The 24,301-nt window shown below is 41.2% G+C and overlaps 1 protein-coding gene across 1 annotated transcript in view; it reads right to left on the bottom strand.

The window, feature by feature from the left end:
- LOC127573848 (mastermind-like protein 2) overlaps positions 1-24,041 on the bottom strand; it is a 98,359-nt gene extending 74,318 nt beyond the window's left edge. The window contains exon 1 of the mRNA XM_052022375.1: positions 23,644-24,041. Within this exon, the coding sequence (XP_051878335.1) occupies positions 23,644-23,697 (54 nt within the window). The 5' untranslated portion in view covers positions 23,698-24,041. The remainder of the gene's footprint in view (positions 1-23,643) is intronic.
- Between the last annotated feature and the right edge of the window lie 260 nt (positions 24,042-24,301).

Genomic DNA, 24,301 nt, shown 5'->3' with positions numbered 1-24,301 from the left:
CAATCCTGCACATTAGAGCCTCCATACCAGGAGGTGATGCAACCAGTCAGAATGCTCTAGGCAGATTCCTGTCCGTGGTACACCATCCACATGATACCTGTATTGGTGGAATCCAACTTGGCAACCCAAATTTCTGCAGATTTACCAGCTCTCAAGCTGAAAAATTTACTCTCTGAACCCACACCAAGTCAACCTGGCGTACAGATTGTAAGTGTAATGCCTCCCTCGAAATAAATGAGACAAATTTGATTTGATTAAGTTTGTTAAAATGTTTTTCATTGTGTGGATGTGTTGGGGAGGGCGGACTAGGGTGTTCATTTCAGTTGTTAAAATTATCAAGAAATTATTAATGTTATTCACATTATTTTGAATTTTCAAGAAAGTCTCGAGACATTTTGAATATTTGTGAGACTAGACATTCACACTCGTCCAGTCTCAGCAAGAGCTTTGGCAGCCAGTGGATCCAGGGTCACAACCTCACCAAATGTCAAAACTGTTCCGTCAGTATAAGCCCTGACTGTCTTAGACCTCACCGAAGAGCCAGGAGCCAACCTTCCAGAGGAAGACTACTGGAAGAAAAGCATGGTCCAGGGGACGAAGGACCAGCGATCTCAGGCAGCAGTAGATGGGCTTCAATGGCAAACAACGTGATACAGTTATCGAAATGACTGTTACCAGTAAGTGTAGGAACGCAAAGCAAGCTTATGAAGTACTTATCTGGCGGCCAGTTTTTACAGAGGCATCAATCCGTTTGTTTTAAGTGGATTAACACCTCCTTTAACACATCAAATATGCCTTTCAATCTGGTTTATGGTCCATTGATTCATGTTCCCAGCAGTAATTTCTGGTTATGGATGAGATGTTAAACTGAGTCGATTGTCCATTCTCTGTGTGGTTGTAAAAAAAATCCCCAGGCACTTCAAACAAGAGCAAGCAAGCTCTGTCTTTGTATGCTTTTCCTTCCACCACATGATTGTAAATATGGAGATCTGGTTATAATCGCGGTGCTGTGTATGTGAGCTTGCTGCACCCTGTTTGGTTGACACATTTCCTTTTTTCTCACAATAGTAACTACACTCCACCGGCAACAAATATATTTGGGACTTCCTGGGATGGTGAAAGATGCAATTGGAACACAGGTCCTTTCTGTATAGGACCCAGTTGCATTCTTTTTTACAATGTTGCTGTAGCATTGACCACAACTAGCTGCTTGAGAGAACTCTTCCATGGAATTCCATGTCATGAATCAACACATTTAAATCCATTTTATGATTCCAGAATTTTCAGCTGCAGAGTTTTACTGTATGGGCGCAAAGCACAGGCTCAGCACAATGATTCAATTCTTCCCAGATCATTCAGTACAGAAAGGAAAAGCATATATATCTTTATTAGTCACATGTACATCGAAACTCACAGTGAAATGCATCTCTTTGCATGGAGTGTTCCGGGGGCAGCCCGCAAGTGTCGCCATGCTTCTGGCGCCACCATAGCATGGCCATGACTTCCTAACCCATACATCTTTGGAATGTGGGAGGAAACCGGAGCACCTGGAGGAAACCCACGCAGACATGAGGAGAACGTACAAACTCCTTACAGACAGTGGCCAGAATTGAACCTGGGTCGCTGGTGATGTAATAGCGTTAGGCTAACTGCTACACTACCGTGCCTGCAATGGCACCTTCTGGTATTAAAACAACACGAGATTACAAGTTGAACATCTGTACTGATACTCAACATTTGACCAAAGATTCCATTCGTAAGTAAACTACAGAATTTACTCTGCTACATAGGTTTGGACTTTCCCTTCTAGTTATCAAAATTAACCATAGCATCAAACTATTACTCCCACACATTTCCAATAGAAGACTTTAGTCCAGATTTATTTCTTACAAGCTATCTTCAATCTCAAATATTTCTATTGTTGTTTTATTTTACAAAGTGAAATACTTTTACATAAGCTACAATTTGCATAGAGCACAGAACATTACAGCACAGGAACAGGTCCTTTGGCCCATAATGTTGTGCTGATACAATTACATTAGTAATAAAACGCCCAACTAAACTAATCCCTTCTGCCTACACAATGTACATATCCTACTATTTCCCTCACGTTCATGTGCCTATCTAAGAGCTTCTTGAACGCGCCTATCGTATTTGTCTCTACAACAGTTCCAGGGACCCACCACTCTCTCTATAAAAAATCTTGCCCCGCACATGCAGATTTTTAATTTTTTTAACCATGCCTTAAACAAAAGCAGTTCAATCCAAGCTTCATGCTCAAGTTTTCTTACCTAATCACATCTCCTTCAAATATTTTTAAAAATCCAAATATTGTTAGAAGTCTTTAATAAATTTACTGAATGTGTTAGAAGAGGTGTTAATCGTTTAAAACAAATGGTTCAGTCCCTCTATTAAGACAGTAGTCACATAAATACTGAATTTACTTGTTTACTGAAATTAGATTTTACAAGATATTTCTGGGGATTATCACTACATTTTAATTGGAAGCCAAAAGTAAATTAAATCACTTTGGTACCCAGTGGGCACTCAATACATAACATGAGTTGCAGGTTGTTTTGATAAGACTTGCATTCTTTATAACAATATTAGTTAGTTATCAGTACTGCACATGTAAAAAAATCTGCATTTATATAGTACCTTTAATGCAGCAAAATGTTCCAATGTAGTTCTCTAAAGCGTAGTTACATAAAAATTGGTACCTAAACAAAGACCACATTGGGAAAAATTACCAAATGAACTAGGATTTAAGTCGTACCTTAAAAAGAGAGGAAGGCAGGGTATATTGTAGAAGGAATTCTGGAGTTTAGGGGCACAGTATTGGGCTGGCAAATTTAGAACACAGCAAGTGACAAGACCTGGCATCAAATCTTGAAAGTCTCTTCAACTTATGTGCTGCAATATTTCTATCCCAGTTTGGATCAAGTGTCCCAGAGACAGTGAACGTTCTAGTGAGTATCAATGATAGTAATTCAGTTGCTCAATCAAAGACTCACCTAAAAGTGCAGGAAATAGAGTTACAGATTTCACAAAGGGCACTAGTTGGGCTGTAAAGACTATTCCACTGGCTTAACACTGCAGTTTACTCACAGTGTTATTTCAGGAACTTAAAATTCCACATGAAAATAACACTCGCACGAGGACAAAGCATATTCTTGGCCACAAAATTAAGTCTAAGAGACTGAGTGCAAAATGTTGCTAAAATTGCATCAGACTCAAATGTTTTAAGCACTGTTGGCTGCTACCAACAAAATTATGCTATAAAATGACAAATCAGTGAACTGTAGAATGTTGTAGAGTCATAGAAATGTAAAGCACAAGGGGGACTATTCCACCCATTGAATCTGTGTCTGCAGAAAATGAGCTGTCCAACTTTCCAGCCCTTGAGCCCCAACCTTGCAAGTTGCAATCCTCCAGGATCACACACTCATTGTACGTAGGTCCTTTCTACATACAGTGAAGGTTTCACCTTCCGCACTCCTTCTTCAACAAGTCAGTTCCAGCAGAGTTTGCTGACAAGCAGGTCTCTCCAAAGTTTAATCTGAAGACCTGCTGAATCAGCACGTGTGGTTTTCTCGTGCACTTATATCAGAGCTGGAAAGAAAGGGTTTAGATTCTACGGTGCAGTGAAAAAAATTGCGAAATCCCCATCTGAAGTTTGCAGGTTTCATTAAAAAAAAGAAAACAAAAATGGAAAGTTCCTTGAGAGTGCTATCAAATGGTTCTCTGACAATTTGGTAGGGGGGAGATTCCGTTCACTTCTTTACAGATTTCACTCATTTAGTGCTTAATCTGACAACAGTTTAACAAAAAAGTAATCTACTCTCTTCAGTGAAGTAAGTTCTCTTTGGTTATGGCAAACACTTGCAGGATAATGATATCCTGGCAATTTCTGTAACATCTGACTCTGAGTTCCAAAATTACAAAGCACCTTACCGTAACATCACAGTTTACAGAATTCTAATTAGTTGACCTTCACATGAAAACAACACTGCAGTTAGCTGAAGCGACACAGGCTAAGGTGTCCAAATTCTGGGAACAGGAAGGAAGATGGCACGTGTGTCTTGATAGCTGCTTCCTCTCCGAGTTACTGGCTCACCACCCCCACTTGCTGCACAATTGCTAAATCTTTTCCCACTACACCCAATTCTGTTGTTTGTTTTATATTCTAAGAAGCTGGAAGCGGTGCAAACACAAAAATTTTTTTCCGCATCCAGTTCACAAAACTGTGATTTTCAAAATGACCCAGTTTTCCATTAAGAAAGACAAACTTGTAGAATGAGAACAGAATATGGTAGGAATACTTGAAAATCAATACACTGCAGATGCTGGAAATCTGAAATAAAATTTAAAAGAAGTACTGGAAACAGTAGGCTAAGCAGCATCTGCAGAGAGAGAGAAAGGGTTAATGTTTCAGGTCAATCAGTTCTAACAAAAGATCATCAACGTGAAACATTAACTTCCCACAGATACAACAGGCCTGCTGAGTACTTCTAGCATTTTCTGTTTTTATTTCAGACTTTCAGCCTCTGCAGTTCTTTTTTTAAACTTTTGTATTATATCAGAACTTCCTCAAGTAGTTAACGGCTGTTCTTGAAGTTAGGTAGAAAATTTGCACACAGCAACCTCTTACAAAATGGAGATAATGACCAGATCACCTGTTTAAGCAATATTGAGTAAGAAATAAATATGGATACTTATGAGAACTCAGTGCAGCCTCTTCAAAATAGTGTACTGTGAGATCTTTCTATATCCTGAAAGGGAAGATGGAATCTCTGTTTAACATCTTATCCAAAAGAGACCTCAGTTCTCTCTCAATATGCCATTGTTTTTTCAGAATGGATTAAGCACTCAGGTCCCTGGAGTGGTGTTTGAACCCACCACCTACTAATCCATCATCAGCTTCTTACTTGAAGAACAACCCCATCATGCAAGTGTTTGCTGCTTTATAAAATGCTGCAAACAAAATTTGCACTCGAACATCTATAATGATGTACAACAGCCAAATTACCATAACAATTTAAGTAGGCTCTACAGTCAGGAGAAGAAAGAATCAACAACACTGAATTTGACACTGAATGTGTCACTATCCACTGGTCCCTGTTAGAAGGACAATGGACTGACTCATTGTCCATTAAACGTAGACACCAAGGGACTGAACAAGAGGAAGAAATGGCCCACCATTCCAGCAGGAAATCCCAATAAATATTTCTGACTATTTTAATCAGAATGCCTGATTTTTAGTGGCTTCCTGAATTGACAAAAACTATCTGATTCACACTTCTAAAATTAAACTGCTAAGAGGATCTGAAGATGACAACGGAATACTCTACCCCTCAAAAAGCGAGACTCAAGTCGAAAAGCTCAGTACTGGGACTACTTGATCTGTGTTGGTCAAGGGAATTAGAGATTGTGCAATCAATTTGAGTGAATGGGAAATAACATCTGGGTGGCAGAGCAGGCAAGAGGAGCCAATTGGACCAATTCTGTTTTTTGCATAAACCTAGATCATCATCCTGAAATACTAACTTCCCATAGATACAACAGACCTGCAGACTTAGTCTGCAGCTATTAATTACAGAGTAAAATTATCAGATTAAAAGGGTGTGACAAAAGAAAAATCAGAAGGATTGAAACAGAATAGGTGGGCACATGTCAGGACAAGAAAATTAACTTGTCTGCAGGATTTTGTTTAGTTCATTCGGGCGAGACATTAAACAGAACCAGAGGCCCCGTCTGCCCTCTTGGATCCCATGGCATCACTTTGAAGAGGCGCCGAGGAATTCTCCCTGATGTCTTGGCCAACATTTATCACTCAACCTACGTTACTTAAAAAACTGATCTGGTCATTACCGTACCGTCGCTTGTGGGACCTTGCTGTGGATAAACTCTCTGCCACATTTCTAACAGTAGCAACATTTCAGAAGCACTTCAACAATATAAGATGCTCTAGAACATTTTGAATGTTTGAAAGGTATTATGTTATTTCTTTTGATGGCAGATGAAATGACAATACCTCACGGGGTTTTGGAAGAATTTTTTCCTTGTTTATTCACCCATTCCCTTAGACACAAGATGCAGCTATAGGCAAGTGCAGTTAAAAGCGATCATTATTACCATGCATTGTGCCAATGGTATGACTTCATCTCCCCTATCACGGTACTCTCATTGATCTTTGAAGAGGCAACTGTGAATTGTAGCCAAATCTCCTCCAAGTAAGATTCCTAAGTAAATTAGTGCCTAATAACCCACAGAAACACCCTTTCCAATTTCAGGTTTTTACACAGTGCCAGCCAATTCATGAAACTGGTTGTTTTGGAAGTACAAACGATATTAGCTACTGAGAATTCATGCCCTTTTTCTTGCAACCTCTGCTGTTCCAGAACATGTGTTAGTGCAAATTCAGCAGTACCTGATCCGAATCGATGAGCTGAAGAGGATGACTTTTCAAGGTTTCATTGTGAAATCTTCATTTTTTTCCCACCAAACTGGAAAACTTCAGGAAATTTCTGGACATGTTAGGCAACTTTCCCAGCCAAGTCTTGGCCAGGTAGGGAGTAACTAATCCCCCCAGTGCCCGCTGACCTACAGTGGCTTCTGTCCCCCAATATCTTAAGCTATAAATGTTTACTGCTGTACTAAATCCTGCATTGGTCCTGCCGCCACAATACCTGTCCCCCCAACTTACCTCAGTAACCTTCTCTAGCCCTACAGCCCTCTGAGAAATGCTGCATTCTTCTGTCTTTGGGCTCCAACACATCTCTGACATTCCTGTGACCCACCTGTGATGGACGTGTCTTTGGCCTTCTAGGCCTCAAGTTCTACAATCTCCTCTCTAAACGACTCCAATTCCACTTTCTTCTTTGAAATGTTCTTAAACCCACCTCACCGGCTATAATGTCTTGTTCTTTTGCTATGCATCTGATTAATGGCTTTCTTCGACGCCTTACTGCATTAAAAGAACTACAGCAAACTATGGGCTGTACCTGCAAGTTCTGGGGGCAGTGGGGAGAAATTGACTTCAGAAACCTGCCACAAGCTTCATTCCTAGTCACACACCTCAGTCCCTCACCCTGATGAATCTCTGCAGCTGACCTGGCCTCGGAAATGTGGTCCTCATACCTAACTCCAAAGAAAGCTTTCATCTTTGTAGCTGTGTTATGACTTCCATTTCCATCATATCGCCCAACTGCATCCCAAGAGTTATGCTGTTGATACCCTCATCCATGCATTTATTATCCCCAGACTTAATGCCTCCAATCTACTTCTGGCCAGCATCCAACCAATCTTCTATCTCCATTAACTAGAGATGACCCAAAACAATGCTGCCTTTATTATTCTAGCAACTCAACACTTCTGTGCTCACTAGACCAACACTGGCTCATCGTCAAGCAATCCCCAGTTATAATATTCTCAGGGGTTTTCAAGTCTCTCTGTGACTTCACCCCTGCCATCTCTGTAACCTTCACCTATTGTCCTGACTCTCCAGTTCCGGCCTCTTGATCATCCTCAACTTCCACAGCTTCACCAACATTGGACGTGCCTTCTGTGGCCTGGACCTCAAGCTGTGAAAAAAACCCCTCCCTTAAAATTCTCTGTCTCTATCTCCACCTCAAAATCAGCCCGCTGTCTAAAATGACCTGCCCTGATTTCATCTTCGATGGCTCAATCTCACCTGATCTGATAATGTTTCTGTGAAATGTCATGGGATCGTTTTCTACATCAAAGATGCTATAAAAAATGCTGGGGTAGCAGTGGCGTGCAAATTTGGTTTCCCAAGCTTGCATCAAGTTCCTGTAGCTGGGAGGATTGCGATAAGAGCACTCTCACAATTCAAAAGGGAAATTCATAAGACAACCATTGGAATAAGCACTGACACAACACTCACAAAATGCTGGAGGAACTCAGCAAGTCAGGCAGCATCTATGGAGGGAAATAAACAGTCAATGTTTTGGGTCGAGACCCTTCATCAGGACTGGAAAGGACAAGGGCAGAAGCTCTGCATGCAGAATTTCCAAGAATCCATGAATTTTTTTCCCCATCTCCTCAGCATGATGCAAGCTTAGAGCAGCCCTTTAACATTATGGCGCTCTATTAGTAACACAAAGTGAAAGAAAATCAGGCATAAAAACAGAAAATGCTGTAAATACTCATCAGGTCAGGCAGCTTCTGTCGAAAGAGATACAGAGTTAATACCTTCAGGCCAGAACTGGTGAAAGGCCCTGTTCTGAAGAAGGATTCTGGACCTGAAACATTAACTGTTTCTCTTTCCACAGATGCTGCCTGACCTGCTGTTTCCAGCATTTTGTTTCTATTTCAAATTTCCAGCAACTGCGTTTTTTAAAAAAAATTTCATCAAATCAGATATGTAGTCTGAATTTCCAACGTGTCAGAAACATCAAAACAGCTTTTGATATCAAGACTTATGGAATATCTCGGAACAGCCAAAGCATGCTTTAGTACAGCTTTAACAAAAGAAGGATTCGCCTGCAGCACATCCTTCCAAATGGAGTTCTACATATTGGTTACATCATATTTTTGGGAAAAGATAAACAATGTACAATCCACTCCAGGTTCATTAACTCCCGTGAGTCTCTGTATAAACTTGCAGTGGGAACAGTTTTGCACAAACTTCAATCTCTAACTCCAATGCAGATATCCAATGAAATCATACAGCAACATTTAAAAGAACTAATTTTATATCTTTACAAGTGGAGCTGATCAAACAGCTTTTGAACCAGCAGTCATTAATGCTGAGGGCACGTTGGTTAAACAACCAGGTTTTTTTGTGTGTGTATGCCTTGAATGAGTTCAATTAGCACTTAATCACTTTAAACCTCAAGTGTCAGACCATTCGCTTGGTCTAATGGGTTAGTAGGAGAGCTTCAGTAATAAAAGCTACGGGGTACACCTTCGCTTATTTAACACTATGAGGCTGGAGAGTAAAACTGAGGTAGGAAGAGACCAGTGTAGTGATTCGATGACAAAGTGTTTGGAGCCTGATTATTGAAAGAGGAAGGAAATACTGAGGGAGATAATTTGCACCTTCACTATCTGGATGCTAATATGATGTAGCAATTATCCCCTCCTGCCATTCCATGACTTTTATTTCATTCACTTAGAGAGTCTTAACACTGAAAGGAATAAACAGGAGTTTTTCTACTTTTAAGACCTGGATTTTTTATTGTCATTTCCACCTCCCTCGGTTGTTGCATTCGGTGACCCATCATGATGCAGGGACCCAATGGGCCAACTGGTTTCTTGCTGCCCATCAATTTTGTATTTCAACAGGATGAAAATCAGCAGGCCATTCACTCTGCCAAATGATCACACAAGGACGGATGGTGAAAGTGGCCCTCAAATGAATTTGGGATTCAGTGGAATTCAAGCTAAAATAACAAGCTATACAGTAGGACAAAACATTTACCTTGTGATGTTGTAAGGCTAAGAAAATATTTGAAGTATTTTTATGCTGGCAACCATTTATTTCTGTGAAACTTCATTCTCCAATGCTAACAGTCATACCATAAAAGCACTTTTTTTTTTACATATACACTAGTCAATGTTACAGTACTGGAATTTAAAAGAATTGGCAGTGAATACATGGAAGAGTTACTGTCAAAAAATTGGCCTCCTACAATCCAAGTTAAGTATTTGTCAGGGCACCTTTGTGGCTTAACATGAGAAGTAAAGTTACAGGGATACTGACGGATCATAGCGCTGTGTGTGTGTGTGTGAGAGAGAGAGCGAGAGGGACACTCACACACACATGCACAAACAGAGACACAGACAGGTAAAAAGATAGCGAGAGAGATAGAAACAGAGACATAGAGAGAGAGAGAGACAGAAAACAAAAGAGAAACAGAAGGACAGCAGGAGCATGTAGAGATAAAACACAGAGAAATGATGAGCTCAAATCAGAAACTTTTTTGTGTATTCTATCCAAAAGTGTAAAAAGCCAAACTTATTTAACTATTCACACAGCCCAAGCTTATTTTTACATGTAAACCTCAGCTCATACTGCATCATCCAGGGTATTGGTATTACAACAATTACGTTTTCTTGGATTACACTGCCATGACCTTCAATCTAGAATGCGATAAGACATCAGCCATGGTAATGCTAATAAGAATCTGCTACCCAAGTTACATAGTGAAATGTTAGCACTTAGAAAGGATTTATTCACTGAGGGGTATTCATACACTGACATCTAGACACAGAACACAAACAGAAAAGACTGCCACATATAATAATTCTCTTGATTACATGATAACAGTACTTTCCTCTTTGCTTTGCTTTAAAGAAAGGTCTATCTTGTAATCTATTCCTAATAATTCCAAATCATGTTTGTACCAATTAGCCAATAATTTAAATTAAGCAATACAAACAACACGGCAAAGCAGGGATTTAGTGCAAAGAAATTTTAACTGGAAAATTTGAATTAAGCATTGAACAAAGGAGAAATGTGGCTTTATACATTTTGACCATCACTGACTTCTTTTGAATTTCCAAATTATAAAATAAGAATTCATTTGGGATTATAATTGGAACATAAATCAAAATTAAATCAATTTCCTCAACCAAGGAACCTGAGCGGCTCAACTTATAACATTTGACGTTTATTTTAAAGGAAGCTTACACACGATTTTTAGTAAAATGTCTGGGATTTTTACACCTATCTTGTAACTTTACATGCAGGTAAATGAATGCCATTCCAATTACAAGAAAGTTTAACTTGACAATATGGAATACAAGTAAATAGGAGGAAGCAGAAAAAGTTGTGTTGCTGTAAGATCCAATTTATTCTTCTCTATACATTAACAAGATTAGGTGCTCTGAGTTTTTGTTACCTAGACCCACAGGTTAGAGCTCATGGTCAGTATCACTTAACTCAGAACTTAATTACCACAGATCTTGATTTCTCTGTGGTAATACCTTCACCTTTTAGTCAGAAGGTTGTGGGCTCAAGTTCCAATCCAAGCACTTGAGCATAAAATCTTCTGGAACTGACACACCGGTGTAACACTGAGGGAACACTGCACCCCTGGAGCTGCCATCCTTCAGATGCAATGTTAAACCACGTCTTGCCTCCACTCTCATGTGCATACAAACATTCCATAGACAATATTTATATCTCTCAGTGTTACTGAACAGATTATGTGGCCATTATCACATTGCTTTTTGTGGGACTCTGTTGCGTGTAAATAAGAACTGGGAACAGGACTAGCCCATATAGTCTCTTGAGCTTGTCCACCACTCAGTGAGATCATGGCGGATATATTATTGGCCACAAATACAGTTGGCACAACCCCATAGTCCAAGAATCTACTTATCTCAGCCTTGAATTAATTCAATGATTCAGCTCTCGGCAGTAGAAAATTCCAAACATCTACAGCCCTCTGAGGGAGGAAATTCCTTCCCATTTCCACCTTCAATAGGTGACCCCTTATTCTGATACAATGCTCCCAGTTCTGAACTCCCCCATGAGCAAACCTTGTCAGGACCCTTCAGAATCTTCTACCTTTCAATAATATCTTGTCATTTTCCCTACACTTTGCAAAGCAGTGTCTGTAAAGTGTTTTGGGACATCCTGGAATTGTGAAGGGCATTGTATACAAGCAAACACAATCTTTTCTTGCATATCACTTGTTAATAAAACAGATTTGTTCTGCTGTGTATACACTTAGAGTATGTAAACACAGATTTATACATATCCTAAATGTTTCATTTGAAGCTGACTAGTGATGTAATGTTGGGCCACTCCTGTGTTGAGCCTTCCATGGATTTGATCACAGCTCATAAATGAGGTCTTTAACTGATTGGATGTTCAGATAAGGAGCTCCAAGGGTCTAGGAAGTTCAAGAGCAAGGCACAATTTCTCCTCTGAACAGCTCTGAAATGGAATGAAGTCCAGAAAGCCCACTTTCAAGATAAATTACAGGGATATTCCCACTGAGAACCTCAAAGAGTGATATTACTATTTTTAAAGACAGACTTGCATTTATGTGGCGCCTCAGGAGGTCTTAAGCTACTTCACAAACAACGAAAGTCTAACATAGGAAATGCATCAGCTAAATTGCACACATCTCCTTGCTGATTGTTGCAGCCTGATAAGTGTGCAGATAACTGATAGTGGTTGGAAGATAAATTCTGGTGGGAAAAGGTGGAAGAACTCTGCTGTTCCTTTCCAGATTACAAAATCTTTTATGTCCGCAGCGAGTTAATAGTGGTCAAAGTCCTGAAAGCAGCAACAGAAACGCAGTTTACTACCCTGGTCTCCAAGTATCCAGGCATAACATTGATAGGCACTTCCAGTTTAATCCACAGCACCCCCTCCCATGGCTGAAATGCAGATTCCACGGCATTCCGGGAGCGAAAGAAAATGAATCGAGGGTGAAACGAGCCATTTAAAATGGTCTGGTTACTGAACGATGCCCGGACCAGGAAACAAAGGCACTTTTATTGCAGCTACTACATCATAGAGAAGAGAACCCGGGAAAAACAATGACAGCGTTCAGCTTTGTTTGACTTTACAAAGAAAGCACAGTTTGTGTAGAGCTGGCTTCAAGACAGAATACCAGTATTGTCACACACAAAAGGCGCGTGCACACACACACAATCAATGCCACAGCCAGCTAAGTATATAAAATTAAGAACTACTAAATAACAAAACAATATTTTCATTTCCTTTCTTGAAGGAGCACCTGCTATACTGAAATTAACCTTTTGTGAAAGAACGTTTGCATGGTGCACGTTAATGGATCACTGTTGACGATTCTATCAAGTCATATAGCAAAACAGATTCACTGACACGATTATAGATCCACTTTCTGCTATCCTTGTGTGGCAGAATACCGGTCAAATCTCTCCATGAAGCACCATGCATAAATAAGGGGATGGCTGAAGTAACCAGCTGAACCCAAGGGACTAAAAGACTAATCACATAACAGAAAGGAGCAACGTTGAAACCCGGTTTGGCGTTTTAAAAAAAAGTGTCTGGGTAAATGACTTCAAACTAAATAAACGTGTTCGCGTTCTATCCTGCCACACTTGATAAAACATTACAGTAAATGTCCATTGTTCATACGTTAACAGGTTGATATAAACAGACCAGGGCAACAGTTTAGCTTGCGGGGCAGGGAAGCCACAAAGATAAGCTTAGAAGTCTTAGCGAAGACTTTCTCATCTTGATAGGTCCTATTCAACACAGCTAAACAGCGACTAGTTTGCAACAAATAGTTTAAAAGTTATGGCTTCATCATATTAGCCCGTGGGCGAACTAACAAACGCAGGGTTCACTAAATATGTGAACAAGGACTCAAGTCGCATTACAAAGACTTCAATGGGCTGAAGTTAACCAAATGCTTGAAATTCTACAAAGTCGCTTGGTTATCTTTTCCTTCCTGGTTCGTCTAATTGGTCTAGAACCAATGTAAATCGCACTGAAGGCCCAACGCAGCCACACAAATTAGTTTTAATTGTTTCCCATGCAAATCTGCCGAATTGATACAAGCTTTGGAGGCTGCTACCAACACCGCACCGCCCTCACAAGAAAGCCATTGATCAGAGTTGGCTGGTCTTTCCCACTCTCCAGTCAGCCTTCCAGGGCTGAAAACCGATTTATATTTCACAATAAGCAAAAGCACCTTTTTGATCTCCTGCAACTGCACAAATGATTTTAGCAAGGTCTCTCCATGAAGAGCCTGAGTGAGTGCCAAACATTTCGTAACCTGAGTCACCAGCAGGAAAAAGGATACACGTTACAGTGCTAAAATGCTGCACTGTGAAAGATTAATATCTAAATCAATTGGTCTTTGTTCTAGATTGATTTCCACGTTTGAAAGTAAAAGATCCAAGGATAATTCCATAAACTCAGCCCAACCTGATTCAGCAGTGGGTGGAGGTACCTGTGGACTGAGGTTATTGACAAATTACTCACAATCCCTTAATACAGAGGCAATACTTTACAGGGGCTGTAAATGGATCCTCAGATTTTCCATTTTCAAGTTAAGAATGTGAGCAATTCGAGGAGAGATGTAACAGCTCCAATTAAGTATCTTTGCCATTTTTATTGCATTCAATATTTATCAGTGAAACATTTCCAGAAGGAACCGCGCTTTCTATTTTAAGGTGACGTAAAGAACAGCAACAGCCCAAGCCCGTTTTGATTGTTTATTTCCACAAAATGCACTCTTGCAACAGCCTGCGGGGACAGGACCAAAGTAGGTCAACAGAATCTGCACGAAAAGATCCCATTAGACAGCCTTCTGGGGAGGAGAGGGACGTCGGGAGCTGCCAATGTCAGTGACACATAGCAAACAATCCAACGCTCTCTTCCCCACTTCATTCTCTTTATCCTTGCAATAGGTGCCTAAGCTAATCCAACATCTACCTACTGCATATCACCATCTTTGCTGCTTTCTCCTTATTAGTGGCAATCAGCTTGACACCACCTCCAGCTTCGGTTACATTTTATATTTACATCATTTTAACCCAGAGGGTCAGGTTGAATGTGAGCCACCAGTGCTCAGCCCGTTCCCTCATTGTTTGACCGAATTGCTAGAATTCTTTGCTGCCCAGTTAAACCTTGGACGATTTACAGCAGATGTGATTCTTGTTAGCCTAACAGAAGGGCACGGATAACAAATCTTTCAGGACTTGGAATTCCTTTATCAGGTGAAAAGGCGAGGCAGCTGTTCATTGCGAGGAGCAGGAGTATTTTCCAGGCACCAGCTTCCTGGCATGAAAGTTTTGCTCCCCCGCACCCCAAGTATTGAAAGAGTAAATTCAGTGAAGGTGCCCAGATATACTGTATGGTGGGACACTGGTGAACGGCGCTTCGTGGGATGGGAGGCGGAGGGGTCATTGTGAAGGGTCACCCAAAACTCCGCCTCTCCACATGGTGGACACTTTACTCTTCTGTAAGAAAAGGCATGTGATGTACGTCAACTTTAATTTGTAAAACAGCACTTGGAAGTGGAAGACGATCTGGAACCGTGAAGTCTGCAGCACAGAGACTGGGAGTTGGGATGCACCAGCCTATTTTCACAATAATTTAACTTCCAATTGCAGATCAGTCAGCTCCACCCACCCAGGGGTTACACGAGCTTGGCTGTAACCTGCTTGCAAATTACTTCAAAGAAATTGACCTTTAAAAGATTTAGCAGATTATCTGCATCCTTGACATCTGATCTCTTTGTACCCATTTCTAACTGGGAAGGAGGGCTCGCAGAATGTAATACAAAACTAATGCCTTTGAGGATCTATTTTTTTTGGTAAAAGATCAAGGTAGTATTTTTTAAAATCCAAACAGTAGTGAAATAATAGTCTCCTGAAGACGATTTTTATAGTTCTGCTTCAGTACTTTAATACATTTTAAATGCGTTGACATTTTTCATTTTAGTAATACGTCTCAATTTCGATTTGAATATGAAAATCTAGTCCTCGTTTCAAAAACAATGTGAAATCTTTGTTATAAAATTTAAACATGTTTTTTCCCCCTTCTGGGCCACATGTGATAGTAAAATTGGAGGAAACTACCGAGATACTGCAGGGACACATCAAGCAACAGTAATAGGTTCTTCGCAGCTGGAGAAACAAACAATGTGCAATGGCAATTTGGATTTATTAGAACCTTATGCTGCTCTCGCTGCTGTAGTCCTGTTAAATAAAAGACATGGAACAAGTGACTATTAGCCTGGTGCATGCACTCCCAAATTGCTAGTTTAGATTTTGGTATCCAAGGAGGTTTCTTTTTCGCCACAAACATTAGATGAGTTGATAAATTAAAAACTTCTGTTGGGCAGTTTTATATCAAGACAATTTTCCTTCCGAACCGTAATTAGACGGCCGTGAATATTCTACATATCAACTGGAACAGGTGGATTTTCAATTTAGACAAGTACTTCTGCGTATTTCTGAGATCTTGGGACTAGAAAGAGACAGGAACAGCCATTGAAAATGTTTGGTCCGTCAGTCAAGTTCCAGCACTCCCCCACTCAGTCACACTTCACGACCAATCATACCGTTGGATCTGGTTAATTCAAGGACTTCCATCAAAAATGCTCCCAGCTGTATTTGAACATGCAATACGTTTAACCCCCTTTTAAATGGATATTGTGAACTGGTTGAACTCCTAGTCAGTCAACAACAAAAAAAAAGAAAGAAATTTGTGAAAGGACAAGATACATAAAGAGACTGCCCCAAATCCCATTGACAAATTGATCAGGGAATTTAATTCCTGGCTATTGATAGCTTTCCCTCTTGGAGACGGTCACACCAGGAAGACTTGAGATTGACTGCTGGTGCAGGTAAAAATGAAGCTGTTCCTGGCAATGTTTACATTTTTCTTGCCTTATATGGCATGAATTGTGGGGACAGGACAACCTTTTGCAGCTAATGTCCAATGAATACGAAGTAGAAAGCCAAACGAAGTTAGTACTTGGCTACCCACAGTCAACCTGATCCAGACAGAAATTGGATTTCAAATGAAGGTTGCATTTTAAAATTGCTTCATCTTAATTTGCGAAGTGCTGCAAGACTTCTGGAGCCAGGAAGCAGAAATTCTCTAATTTAGGATCTAAATACACCTGAAATGTTGACTTGGATATGGCACGTGCTGGTAAATCTATAGTCTATCCCCAATATTTTCGACTTTATACGTTAAGAATGGCAGAAACATATTGAGAACGAGGGACTCTCCGTATTAGTCTCACACGGTTTCATTTAGGACAAAGAAGATTCGTTCTTAACCCTTGGCACGCGGTGCGTCTTTCCAATGTGACATCTCCTGTTATTTAATCAGCAGCAGTTCTCAACTAATTATCTTCAAGGAAAACTAGTGCTCTGAACACACAGCGTGCGTATGGCTGTAATTCAATTAGCAGGCTGTTAATAGAGATATGGTACCAGTAATAGGTTCGAGATAAGTATAGTAACAGTGTTTGACCTAGAAATGTATCTGGTAGGGATTCATGTATAAATGAGAAAATCGCACACAATCGCCAGAAATAATCCAAACTCCTTAATTTTTTTTAAAGACGCGAACTTCAAACTTCTCCATTCTGCTTGAATAGACAAAATTTAGGGACAAATTAACGATCACGACAACCCAATAAAATCACAGATTTTTAAAATATATTTCAAAAGTTGTTTTTACGCCTGAGTACATTTTGAACGCAGGCCACTGGCACCACCTGACCTGTTGGACTGAGGATAGGATTTCGAGTGTAGCTTGGCACTTGTGAAAAGAATACAAGTTTGCAATGGGCGTGCAAAAAGAGGGCAGGCAGTAACGAGGGTTGCATTTTGGAGAGTGCGCTCACATCGGTCCAGAGAACGCTCGCCAAACGGCAGCTAATATACCAGTCGAAGAATTTTAGAAGCTTTTCCAAAAGCGAATTCACCTCCCTGCGATGCAACTCTGGTGCTAATTTAACCTTAAATGATAAAAGTGAAAAGTTGGGTCGGAGATCTTCACGACAGATGGTTTGCAAATTCAGTTTTAGGATCTGAAAAGCAAGAAGCAACCTGCAGATTTGTGCTGCCTTGATTGATTCAAAGCTGCTGCTTGGAGTCAGGATCATGAAACAAGGGCTCCGTCCCCGGCAAAATATTCTGCATCCTCAAAGGAAAAACACCCGCACATCAGCGACGCTGCCAAGGTTACTCTTCAGTGGCAGGGGAACCGGTTTACTATGGTGATCCATAGTAACCAGCCCCTGTTCATCGATCTAACAAAGTGACATATGGCTTTGTCTACGCGTGCTCCCTGCATTGTATCTGTCCCTGGAAACACCTATCTCTTCTACTGACATCAGGCTATCTTGTAAGTATGCTCAAACATGATTTAAAAGTAAAGAATTACCATTTAACTTAAATGGTAATGGTTAAACAAAACGAGCTGACTACATGACTTCTGTGGTGTATTTCGATAAACCCCTGTCACTACACAACGACTGATTTGCCAGCATTCTAGGGTATATTTGTCAGTGTAGAATGGGAACATTCAAGAGGACATAAAGACTGCAGTCTGGCCTTGCGCACACATTTGAGAAAAATGAATTGAATGGTTAGTGTCAGGAACAAATGACAAGGATTCAGGCCTGACAGGCAGGTTGCTCCTACTGCTTCCCAAGCCAAAATACTGCAGGTGTTGAGAAGCAGAAATAAAAACTGGAAAATGTTGGAAATGCTCAGTGTGTCAGGCAGCATCTGTGGAACAGTGTCAGTGTTTCAGGTCCCAGTGGAAGGTCATAGCCCCAAAGCATTGGCCCTGTTTCTCTCCCCAAGGAAGTTGCTGACCTGCTCAGTAGTTACTGTTTTGTTGTTACTGCAGATCACACACACTATCATCAGATAAGGATCCAGCATAGAATTACAGAGAATGTAGAAACCAGCTATTCATCCTCCACACCCTCCTCACCTCACATTCTTCTTTAACTTTCCTCGTCAACCTGAACCTCCACTAATTCTTCAACTTTCCCTGAACACTCCAGTGTTATTTGCCACAGACACTCCTTGTGGTAGCTAATTCCACATTATAAACACTCTCTTGGTAAGGATGCTCTGAATTCCCTGATGGATCTATTAGTGGTCGTCTTATATTTAGGTTTAGGTTTTCCAAAGTTAGTATAGTTCTGGTTCAGAACAACCACAGTTTGGCAATGTTTTGGCTCACCTTTAATGTGAAGGGCTGATTGAAACGAATGTTGCAGTAAATTCTCACATCAATCAGTCTGAACCAAATTATGCTATTACTCTGCACTCTTTTGTAACAATAACACTGAGGAAAAGCCCTAGACAATTCAAGCTTTATTCTTCAAAGGGTTTCATTTGAATCAGTTTTGCTCCATTGCTGCCCTGAAAATAACTTCTTGACTCATTTTCCTTAATACCAGTTTCAGAATATTTGATTATCAGTTTAAGTTCAGAAGCTCAACATACCAATAGACACCAGTAACTCTGGAAGAACATTTCTTATTCAACTTACAATCAAAATGACTTTTGCAGGCCCATAAACATCTTCGCAAGATTGACTGCAGTGCTGTAATCCCTAATCTGTTCAGGCAAGTATAAAATATCTTGAATTTTGTGACACAAATAACATTTCACATGCTACATCTAGTTCAGTTAATAGTATTGAAATCAACTGAATTCAGTCTCAGATACACTTCAAGTGGCAACTTGCCAGCAAGGCAGGGCACAGAATGGATGGCACCAACTGACTATGACATCCACTTTGTTGTATTGGGGTACAGGAGGAAAATATTTCGTACCCAGTTATGGGAATCAGAACACAATACACGGACAACTACAAGTCACAGCTGTGCCTGCATTGGTTGCATTCAAACATTTCTGGACATTCCAACTCCTCTCCTTCCAGACAACCAAGCTGTTGTGTAAATCACAAAGTGATAATGAGGAACTGTGCTGATGGGTGGATGGATTATTTGTGTCTCTCACATGGTCCCCATGCCAGAGCCCAGAGCAGCAGTTGCAGTGAGGTTTTTGCCAGAGACCAAATCATGCTTTTTATAATCATAAAAATAATTGTTTATAAATCAACATAAAAAAGTTGCATTTATATAGCACCTTCCACAACCTGAGGATGTCCCAAAGCAATTTGTAACTGAAGAAGAACTTTTCAAGTGCACTTACAGGTAATGTAGGAAATGCAGCAGTCAATTTGCAGACAGCAAGTTCCTATGAACAACAATGTAATAACATCCAGATGACTTGCTGGTAACATCTAGATGACTTGACGTTGGTTAAGGAAACAAGGGAACTCCAGAATCCTTCCTTAAGTATTCCTATGCAATTTTGTATATCAGGCTTAGGTTTAGCACATCGTCAAGATGGGGTCATCTCTGATAGTGCATTTTGGGAGGTCAAATCAGATTAAACTCTTCCTCCACTGGAAAGGAACTGGAATGCTTTTGACTCAGGCATGTTACTAACTGAACCAATAGAGTGGAATATTAAATAGATAGCGTACACTTCAGTGACAAGTAAAGTTTAGTGGACTGCACCTTCCCTGACATAGTTTGGATTTATAATGCGTGCAAACAATGGAATAGGGAATACAATTTACTTGGTAAAGTGGGAGGAAACAGGAAGGGGAAGTCAATGTGGAAGGTGGATGAATGGGATCAAAAAGCAGTCTAATATATCTCTGGAGCAACTTTGCAGCGCAATTGTGGTAGGTGTTACAATGTGGGCCATTCCATTGACATGGACTCCATGGTTGATTGACCAGTGTCCCGGAATCCTATTTCAGCAATGTCAATGATATGTCTATGGTTATGTTTGGCCACTGTGTGTAAGTACCTGGTAAAGATTGGGTTGTTCAGCCATAGTTGTACAAATGAGCCTGTTTGCTTTAAATATGCCTTAAATAGATGGATAGTATTGCCATAAAGTTGATCAAACGGGGAACGAAGGATAGAAGCAGACTGCAAAGTAAATTTAGTAACTTTAACCTGAGGGTGACCATGACATTCCCAGACGAGAACTACCGGCATTTATATCGCGTCTTCAGTGTGGAATATTGTCCCAAGGCGTATCATACCATCGATTACATTATGGGATCCTTTCCACTGGAAAATCTTTTAAGAGGCGCAGCAAGTTCAATAACAGTAAGAACTGCCGCTGGGATGAATCGATTGTATGATGCACCTTGGGGGTAACACCCTGCACTGGTGTTCGCTGGTCCACGGGGAGACGGAACGGGTAGACGTTTGGAGAAAATCGAGCAAAAGCCAAGAGACAAAACGTTGGAACATTTGTTCTTCTTTCAGGCAGACGTTCAACCCTAACACGAGTCCGTGCTTTAACTACACAGAAAGCACACATCCTACATCTTGTGCGAGAGGGAAGCCCATTTCTCCAGCAAGCTTGTCTGTGAAACTTCTCAAACTTTGGCGGTGGGGGCGTGTTGCAGTTAACACTGATCCGTGAAAAGGGGAGGAGGGTAGAATCGGTTAAAGTTACTGTTAAATTTATTTTGTTTTTAAAAAAAATAGCCAATGTCCTCTCACACTAGGGACCAGAAGGAGCGAAAACCAATTGTAATTGAGTAAACGCAAGAAGACAGACAAACAAGGGGAAATATTGACACTGCTGTCTATGTGTTGATGATAGCTAAGCAACAGTGGAAACATACTTCCGCCTAATGCATTTAGAAGATCAATGACGTTTTTCAACCCACACAGCCCTGCAATCGCCGTGCACGTCAGTAGGAAAACATTACATTTTTTTCTTGAAAGAAGAAGTCATGCTTCCTAAATTGGGGTTGTGTTCAGTGCACGGCTGCTGCCCACGCACTCCCCCTGAGCCAGGGTCCCATGAACCCCGGGTTCCTCTTCGCTCCCGGCCTGCCACCTTTCCTGGGTCTTCCGATAGGTTTTTTTTAAACTGGCAGAAACCAGCTGGTCGCTAGGTTCAAAGTCATCTCGTCTCCTCAGTACGGATGGCCTCGCTTGCTGCAGTTAGCAAGTCAGCTGTTTCCCTTCAGTTTGTGCCGTGCAGGAGGGAGAGAGAGAGAGAGGCGGGGGAGAGAGAGAGAGAGACGGCCGACCCCTTCCTCTCAAAGAAAATATAAAGCACCTTTTGTTTTTTTTTTGCCTCCTTTCTCTGCACTCTTAGACCTGCCTGCAGCTTCAAAATCTCTCTCCATCGATTTTGAGCACCGTTTAAATGAAAAGGTCTGCTCACTTTTGAAAGAATACAAATAGAGTCTGATGCACAATAGACGATTATAGCGAATGTCTGCGTCTTGTGTCCTCGTGTTCTTGTCAATTACAGCTCAGTTTCACCTTCCCCCCTCCTACACAGTGCATTGCAGGCACTGAGTTTAAAAACATCAAACCGTGTTGCAAATCATATCTAAAAAAATAAAAGTGGACTTAAATGGCTACAAAGATCAAAGAGGTAACCACGAGCTCTCAGCTCAAGCCTCTGCCTCAGTACACATCAGTAGCCAACGCCGAGAAGGAAGGCGCGTGTTTTTCAAACACTGCCTCGCTTTTTTTTTCTTTTGTTATTTTACTTTAAATTTCCCATTCAAGGTTCGAGTCGGGCTCCGCGTGGTTTGCTTAGGGCGATGGGCACTCGATAGTAAATGTGACGTACGCTCAAGACATCGCCTCTTGGTTGAATGAATAAGTAAAAGTGATCAGTTTTCCCAACTTGATTCGGTGACTCGCCTTCCGCGGCTCCCCTTTCCATCAGCGTTCAGTGCATTTACAAACTTAATCACCATAAACTCGCTCCGCACTGACACCATTAGCTCGCCACCGACCGCTTACAAATCTTGACCTGTTTTTAATGCAACAAGGGGCGATTTTCTTCCGCAATCACGTTCCTGAAGATATATACAGACCTGATCTCCCCATTTTATTAGAGCCCTTCGCCCGGTTTGTTAAGGAAAATCAATGCCAAAAATTGTAATTAAATCCTGATGAAACACGGCGGTTAACAGACTCTGGAGGTTACTAAAACATCTGCAACAATTATTTTCTCGTCTAGAAATTATCTGCATTGGAGAAATCAAACTGAAGTTAATCCCGTCTTCACCTTGGCTAATGATCCCATGGAAACGATCAAACGCCTCAGTGTGAACCAACTTTACAGGCAGAGATTAGGCGAACATTAACAAAATGCCTTCTAAAACGTAAATTACGTGCAATCCAGAACAAAAAAATAAAGCGCCGCTTCAGTTTGACAACAAAAAAACATCCCTCGCGCGCGCGTGTCAGGAAATTTAAAATTAACTATAAGACTTAATTCTTTTAAAAAGACATTTAAATCCTTTTCATGGGCGGTTCTCCCAGGTAACCTCCCCGCCTCTGAATGATATCCCACTGATAACGAGAGACAAAGAGGGGCTTGTTACGCGCATCAGAAATCCTGGGACTGTCTTTCTCAAACTCGTCCACACTCGAAAAGACCTTTGACAAACACACATCTAAAATCCAGCTCTTGCCAAATAACGGCTACACAGGGGGGAAGGGGGGAAGAGAGAGGAGAGGGGTAGAACCATACAAAAACAATGTTTAAAGAAGAGAGTTTATTGCTAGTTTAGAAAATAAAAAAATCCTCTTTAATCCCTGTGCAGTCAATACTAATCCCGGATAAATCAGACTGCTTCTCCCTTCTCCCGCTTTACTCGAGAATCGGAAACTGCTAACAGAGTATTAATTACACAGATAAACTAAAAGATGCCAGACGCCGAGATGGATCACAATAGACAAAAACAGGAAATATACACACACACACACACACACACATCTTTCGCAATATTTAGTAAATGTCAGCTGGAGCGCCCCGGGGGAGAGGGGAGATGGCCAACCGACTGAGATTTCACTGATTTATATTTTAATTTAAACACCGTAAAGGATTTACAGAGGACAAACTTCCTTATTCCCAATTAATTCGGGGAATCCGCAGTCCGACAACGTTAGTCCAATCTCAGCTTCTCCCTTTCTTCCCCTAACGTAAGATAAGCTAAAGATCAAGTATTTCTCCCGCTGATTCTCTCAAGCCTTCGGGTCGACCTTACAACCGGGAAGCCCGTGCGGGAAGATTTCTATTTTCAAAAAAAAAACAAGTTGAGATATCACGTACCGAGATGTGCTGCTCCATGCGAGGTGCCTCGACTCTCTGAGACACGAGTAACATCGTGCAAAGATCGCTCAGGTTTAAAATCCACTTTGGACAAGAGTAACGCGATATAACGGCCGCCGACCTCCCCTCTAAACCTCACACAAGTTCATCCCACGGCGTGTTATGCAGCCGCTGATAATTCTGTGCCTGTCTTGAATGTTGCCAAGTACATTAGCATCAGCCTACAGCTTCCTGGGCAGCGGGCGGAGCTGCTCTCTCAGACCGGTGAGGATAGGGCAGCTCGAACACAGCGTCAAGGAAGGGAAGGAGGGAGCGAGCACAAGCGGAATGTACGCCAGCGACTTGCGCAAGCCACGCTCTAGAAAGCATTCTGGTCATCGTAGTCCGCCCTGTGACAGGGCGGGAGGTGGAGCGGACATACAAGTCACGAGTCCGATCAGGGAATCCGGGCGAAACTTCTTCGCCTGGAGAGAAGGTAAAAAGAGTAAGGCAAAACTTGGATTTCATTTGCGCTCTACACAATCTCAGCACCTCCCCGAAGCATTCCCCAGCCAGTGAAAGACTTCTGAAATGTATTCGCTGTTGTTATGTTCCAAATCCGTTTGCACACAGCAAGTGGCAACGTTCCAATGATCCTTCAAGCAGCTCGCGTTGTTTG

The sequence above is a fragment of the Pristis pectinata genome, chromosome 8 (genome assembly GCF_009764475.1).
Source record: "Pristis pectinata isolate sPriPec2 chromosome 8, sPriPec2.1.pri, whole genome shotgun sequence".
NCBI lineage: Eukaryota > Metazoa > Chordata > Chondrichthyes > Rhinopristiformes > Pristidae > Pristis > Pristis pectinata.
This window is presented reverse-complemented; position numbering and strand designations above follow the sequence as displayed.